We start from the raw sequence: 7,279 nt of genomic DNA on the forward strand, positions 1-7,279 counted from the left end.
ACTTCAAACTACAAGCAGCTAGAGGGGTCAGTGATGACATGTTTTAAAGCTCTTTTACTGCTTTTAAACCCCTGTACACATTGGAAACTGACTGTACAAACTCCTTTACATCTAAGTATGTAGTGCAAGGGACTGCTTGATTGGATACAAATAAAATAGGTAGCTCCTCATATTGCTGTACATATTTTGGTAGATTTAAAGGAGATTTGTAGAAAGACTGTAACATGTGTGGTGCTCTTAAGGCTAGGGAAACACTTCCATGTCTATAGTCTGGGCACAGTGCCCATTTAAATGAGCAATAACCCAAGTGATAGACTGTGAGTCAAAATACCTCACAAACAGACAAAATGATGTGTTCCTAAATTCAGCTGTTCTGTGCAATAATACCTTTAATGGAAAGGAAACTTTTTGTAATAAAAAATGCAACTAACACACTGTAATAAAAAATATCATCAGCCGTTAGTACATCAAGTCATTATAACTGCAGTGGAATCCACTAACTTATTATAACAAATCACAGCTGTTATTTTACATAGTATTTATTTTGTACTCTTGTGTTGTAGAGCGCCTGGGATTTGCTTGACAGACAATCATGGATACTGTAAATCAAACTCATACTCCAGATGTCTGGCTGTTTCGAGAATATGGAATCCCTGCACTGGTATTTTACAGCATTGTCCTCCCAACTGGACTGTTTGTTAATGTCACAGCACTATGGGTCTTTAGTTGCACCACCAAAAAGAGAACAACTATTACTGTGTACATGATGAACGTGGCACTGCTAGATTTAATGTTTTTACTTTTTGTTCCTTTCCGCATAATGTACTATGCCAACCAATCATGGCCCTTTGGAGACATATTCTGTCGGATTATGGGAGCACTTACTGTATTTTACCCAAGCGTGACATTATGGCTGCTTGCTTTCATCAGTGCAGATCGGTATATGGCCATCGTGCAGCCCAAGCACATCAAAGAACTGAAGAACATCGCCAAAGCAATGGCAGCATGTTTTGGAATTTGGATAATGACCATAGTGACTACGACCCCTTTGCTTTTCGTGTACGAGGACCCCGACAAAGAGTTTAATTTTACCACTTGCTTTAAAATGTTTGATCTCATCCACTTTAAACGAAACAGCATGCTGAACTTTGCTCGCTTAATTTTCTTTTTCCTGATCCCTCTGCTCATCATGATAGGCTGCTACAGCATCATCATCTACAGTCTAGTGAGTGGAAGAACTTCTCGGCTAAAGCCCAAAGTAAAAAGGAAGTCCATACAGATCATTGTGACTCTAGTCGTGCAAGTTCTGGTCTGTTTTGTACCATTTCATGTGTGTTTTGTGTTGCTTATGACCCAGGAAGGACTTAAGCACTACATTTTATGGGGACAGGTGTCTACCTTCCTGATGAACCTGAGCACATGTTTGGACTTAATCTTGTATTACATTGTCTCAAAGCAGTTTCAGGCACGAGTTATCAGTGTTATCTGGTATCGCAACTATCTGCGCAGTGTACGTAGAAAAAGCATGAGAACAGGAAGCATTCGCTCCTTGAGCAACGTTAACAGTGAAATGATGTGATTAATATACATTTTGTAAATGAATAGGTACCTTTTTATTAAAAGCACTATGTGGATTATAACTTTCGATTTATCAAGTTTAAACAGCACTCACATAGAGATCTTTATTCAATGCATATCGGTGTTCAGCGACCCTTAACAAACCATCAAAGTTCAGTAGGTCTGCTGAGTAAAACTAATAAAACATGGTCTGTAATTTAATGGCGAGGAATACTGCAATTTGCAAATTGCTTATTGCTTTATTAAAGGATTTTATCTAGTATGTGCATATGTCTTTTTTTCATAATTGCCTAAAATTTTAGATGGAACTTCAAGAAACTTCCAATTTAAAGGAGAACGATGAGGCGAGTGAAAAACACAGCCTCATAGTTCTAGCTAACCTGTGACAATGAGACTGTCACACATCGGCTCAATAGATCGGGAAGTGAACGAACACATACCGTCGCTTGCTCACTTCTCGATCATGTCCTTGCAGAGAGCCGTGACTGTCACTCGTGGCTCCCTTCACGGATTCCCCCCCCCCTCCCCTGACCGATCCTCCAGCGCTGACTGGCGGAACGGACAAGGAAGGGGGCGGGTACAGCTGGCTCTGCATCTAGATAGGCAGAGCCAGCTGTCAATAACGCAGCTGAGTGGAGCGACAGTAATGTCGGGATCCGTCCCAGCTGCGGCGGTCTCGGTATACTGCGAGCCGTAGCTAGTTTGTGTCCTCCCGCGACCCTTAGGAGAACACTTACCCCATAGTTTTCCTTTAAGGGAGTGTACACACTCGTTCTACTAGCCACTAATGCAGGCATGATAGAAAGCAACAGTAAATGAACAGGCCACAAAGTTGGTCTGTAACACCTGTGACCACAAACACTAGCAATACCACTGTGTCTGAAAGCTTAAGATTGAGACATGAATTTCACAATTTCAATGCAAGGTCATATGTCAATCAAAGCAAGGATGAAGTGGTGTTGCAAGAAATGCATTTTGTAAGACAAAATGGTATTGTCGCCTTGTAGATGCCTTTACATGAACAGCATAAAACCATTATGTTGCTTTTGATGTGATGCACAGATTGATCTCAATTATAAAGGCCTAATCCAGTGTACTATTGAGTGGAGGAAAAAAGCACTTTTGGTTAAATTCCAGAAACAACAGCTAAATATGTAGATAGACTAAATATAACTGGGTCATTTTCATATCGCTAACATCGCCTTAAACCTGCCTGGTTTGTATGTGACTAGCATAGTGGTAAAACAGATTTAAATGGCAATTGGATGAGAAGAAAATATGTATACTGCTCAAAGTGAGAGGCTCATCACCGACCCCAGTGCAGAATCACTGGGTGCCACTTTCACTCTGGCAAAGAAAGGCAAATGAAGCACCACGCTCCATGCTAGCAAATGTTATTGTTTATTAACCCCTTCATGACTGAGGCCATTTTTTAAATTTTTGCACCCATGTTATATTCCACATTTTAGGCCTGAAAATGACGTAAAACCCCCCAACATTATATATTTTCTGAATGCCAAGACCCTATAGAATAAAATGGTGGTAGTTGAAAATTTTTATGTTGCGCAATATTAGCGCAACTCCTTATTAAACCCCAAAATTTAGTGACAAATTTAATTAAATGCACAGGGGTAATCTCTCATAACTTTTATGTTACAAGAACATTTTCAAAGAGTGGATGACATTTAGTTTGCTAAACCTCTGTGTTTCAAACACTTGGCATATATTTCTCTTTTAGAAAATGTTGTCATGTCTTTCTTTTTTTAACCTCGGATTCATCCTTTTTTGATTTTGTTTTGCACCTTATCTGCTGATCTCCTGTGGCCTTTCCCAGCCACTTCCTGTCAACATGTCTCAGGTGCAGGTCATTGTTCAGAGTGCTAATAACAGCAGAACATACCTCCACAACAAGGGCTCGCATGGCTGCTTATAGTCTACACTGAAAGTGCATGTAACAGTATGAAAATGCAGGAGAGCAGCTGTAGGACAGGGACAGACTATTTTCACCAAATAACAAGAATGGGGCCAAACTAGGACTGAAAAGGGAACTATGGGGTAAGTGTTTTTCCCCATAGTTCTCTTTAGGGTCATGGGAGGACATATACTAACCTCCTCCATGACCCAAAGCTCAGTATATAGTGGGTTATTGCACGCGATATACTGTGAGCCCAGCAGCCGGGTTGGATCCCGACAATACTGTCAAGATCCACCCAGCTGCGTGAGTGACAGCTGGCTCTGCTTATCAAGAGCGCTGGTGGATCGGAAAGGGGAATCCCTGCGGGGAGCGGTGACTATCAGTCACAACTCACTGCAGGGAGACGATCTGGAAGTGAGCGGATCAGCTGCATGTTTCTGCTCACTTCCCAATCAATAGAGCCGACCTGTGACAGCTTCTTGTCACAGGTCGGCTCTAACTATGAGGATGAGTGGAAATCACTCACCTCATAGTTTTGCTTTAATGGTAGGATCACTAGCCTTTATAGTAATAAAAGCTGCAAATTTAAAATAACCTTTGAAATTCTATTAACATGCTAAAACAGTGATTATATGAGATTTTAGTAATGAGACTTCGATCTATTTTAACATCCTTTGGCACTGCTGCGGTTCTCCACCCACAGTACATTGCCCACCCATGTTAGAGAAGCATTGACACCAGAGGATGAAAACTCTGTTCACCAGAATGGGCCAGACAAGGCACTTGTCTATCAATGCCCTAAGTTTAGTCAAATTTTCTTATTATCCTTTAATGTATAGCTGCCATAACCGTTAGGATGCTGAACAGGCTGTGGCAATACAATGCAGGCACCAAACTGAGTGCACAGCCTTTCAGTAGCAAGGACGGCCTAAAATTGGAGCAGTCAAACCAAGCTAATTTCACAGTGTTGAAAGCTGTCCGGTCCCCCTTCTGACATTCCGGTTGGCTCACCTCTAAAAACAGGCCAGATTTTACTGTTCACCTGGCACTGGAGAGGAAAACAAACTATTTATGTAGGGCTTGATGCTTGCCTCATGCGGCCAAAACTTGTTCAGAACTTTTATTTTACTTCACAGCTAGATAAAACTGAAAACAGACAAAAGTAACATGTAGGAGTTACTGCTTGAGGTCGAGTTCTTACAGAGTGAAAAAAAAACCACATATATGCAATGCACTGTGGTAAACAGACCCTCCTATCAGTTTCATACTACATGGTTCTCACAAAATTGTTCACTTCTTTTTTTTAAAACTGGTGTTTAAAGAAATAATTACTTACAATCCTGATGGTAAAGTGCTGAGGCTTAGACCAGTCACAACTTGTACAGCTTCAACAAGGAGAAGATCTAAAACTGCGGAGAGTATCCACGACCATAATAAATATGACTGCAACAAAAGTTAAAAACACATTTAAAAGAACAGCAGATCAGTAAAATGACTTACACACAATCCAACATTAACAAACTGTTTGTTTTGATTCAGTGTGGGGAAGGGCCTACATCAGGTTTTTATTGCTCACTGTATTTCTATTTTCCCTCACTTTCTGCTCGGGAGACGGGGTCAGTGGGACAGAAAGTCATGGTAAATATTTTCAATGGGGACATGGGCAACAACAAAAAACATCCTTAAAAGAGAGAACTATGGGGTTTTTATCCCATGGTTCTCTTTAGGGTCACGGGAGGACATATACTAACGTCCTCCCGTGACCCAACTCAGTATATAGTGGGCTACTGCCCGCTATATGCTGAGAGCAGCGCAACTGGGTTGGATCGAGACAATACTGTCGAGATTCACCCAGCTGGCTCTAGAGGCAGAGCCAGATATGCCCACCTCCTCCCCTCTCCAAACTTCAGTGAGCGCTGGAGGATTGGAGAGGGGAGGGGGGAATCCCTGTGGGGAGTAGTGATTGACAGTCACCGCTCTCTGCAGGGAGAAGATTGGCAAGTGAGCGAGCGGCGGTATGTTATCGCTCAGTCCTGATCAATAGATGAACAAATTTATTGTGGAGCGCAGATCCTGAATGGTTAGGTGCCAACCCCTGGTTAGATATCAATGGGAAAAAGGAGACAAGTCCAATAAGCTCCAAAAAGACGTTTTTGATATATCAAAATATATTATTTATTATAATTCATACAAAAGGTTAAAAACATCAAGTTAATAGTATATAAAAAACAAAGAGAGGGAAAACCTCCTAACACCAACTATGTTCCAAAATAGAGGTCATATTAGACATGATAGAGGATATAATGATAATAATAATAACATGATTGTTCTGACATATAATACAATAACTGGACATACATAAATTATGAGAGAATACAATCCATTTGGTAATGGTAAAAACCTCTAACTGGAACAAAATTAATGGGTGGTACGCAAAAATAATATATTTTTATATCTCAAAAACTTCTTTTCGGAGCATTTGGACTTGTCATTGGGTGCTCTAAATAACCCCACTTTTCTCCTTTCCTTTTTGCTCCTGATCAATAGAGTTGACGTGTAACAGTATCAATGTCACACATCGGCCCTAACTATGGGGATGACCAATTCGCTCACCCCATAGTTTTTCTCAGGAGTTGCATCTTAAAAAAGCATTCAAGTATTATTATTACATAGGATTTATATAGCGCCAACAGTTTGCGCAGCGCTTTACAATATAAGGAGGACATTACAATCACAATACACTTCAAGACAAGATGGTAAGGAGGGCCCTGTCTGAGAGGGCTTACAATCTAAAAGGGAGGGAGAAGTGATACACGAGGAGGTAGCTGTGTGGGGATGAATTGTTTGAGAAAGTGATGGTTCAGTGGTTAGGTTGAGGTGGGATAGGCTTCCCTGAAGAGATGAGTCTTTAGGGAACGCCTAAAGGCAGTCAAGGTGGGAGATAGACGGACAGGTTGGGGTAAAGAGTTCCAGAGGATGGGAGAGACTCTGGAGAAGTCCTGGGGGCGAGTATGGGAGGAGTTGACAAGGGAGCTGGAAAGTAGGTCTTGGGATGAGCGGAGTGGACGGTTAGGGTGATATTTTGAGAAAAGGTTTGAGATATATCCGGGGACAGAGTTATTGATGGCTTTATAAGTGACTGTTAATATTTTGAATTTTATCCTCTGGGCGAGTGGAAGCCAGTGGAGGGATTGGCAGAGGGGGGTTGCCGACACTGAACGGTTGGTCAGGTGGTCAGGTTGGTGATGCAATAATTTCCATGCGGAATATGGAACATTAGGTGAAATATGGGCCATTAGAAAAATGACTAAATGAAGTGAGAATCCTGGGGATTACATTAATCATTAATTTGACAATTCTATAGTTTTAGTGGTACTATATATAGAACTATTATAATCAATGGGATGGGCGGTTGCATATAGAGCCGTCCTCCAACTGAAATGTACAAGTCTAAATAGAAATAAAAATAAGTATCTGCCGAGTGCATGATATGCATTCTCCCTTTTCCCAGATACAACCGATGAGGTTTTTGACCATGTAGCAATATCGATAATAATTTATATGTCGGCAGGGTCGGCTTTGCGTGCACGGGAGCACACAGGGTTATGATAAAAGTTAATGCACCCATTAGACAATATAGTGAGTCTTTTTATGTATGCGATTTTAAATCAACAATCTCGTAAGTGCAATTTTTTATGTGTCTTGGAAAAATAAGCATTTTTTACTGCACTTAGGCGCCCTTCCTTGTTTTCTCCACACTTTCTCCCCTTTTGAGACATCGCAGGG

The 7,279-nt window shown here is 41.1% G+C and overlaps 2 protein-coding genes across 2 annotated transcripts in view; one reads left to right on the forward strand and one right to left on the reverse strand.

Moving 5' to 3' along the window:
- UBAC2 (UBA domain containing 2) overlaps window positions 1-7,279 on the reverse strand; it is a 124,992-nt gene that overhangs the window by 85,126 nt on the left and 32,587 nt on the right. Inside the window, exon 5 of the mRNA XM_018564642.1 lies at window positions 4,830-4,936. Within this exon, the coding sequence (XP_018420144.1) occupies window positions 4,830-4,936 (107 nt within the window). The remainder of the gene's footprint in view (window positions 1-4,829; window positions 4,937-7,279) is intronic.
- GPR18 (G protein-coupled receptor 18) lies at window positions 593-1,579 on the forward strand. Its single transcript, XM_018564640.1, has one exon. The coding sequence runs from the start codon at window positions 593-595 to the stop codon at window positions 1,577-1,579; it is 987 nt and encodes a 328-aa protein (XP_018420142.1).

The sequence above is a fragment of the Nanorana parkeri genome, unplaced genomic scaffold, assembly GCF_000935625.1.
Source record: "Nanorana parkeri isolate BGI_ZX_2015 unplaced genomic scaffold, ASM93562v1 scaffold768, whole genome shotgun sequence".
Classification (NCBI taxonomy): Eukaryota; Metazoa; Chordata; class Amphibia; order Anura; family Dicroglossidae; genus Nanorana; species Nanorana parkeri.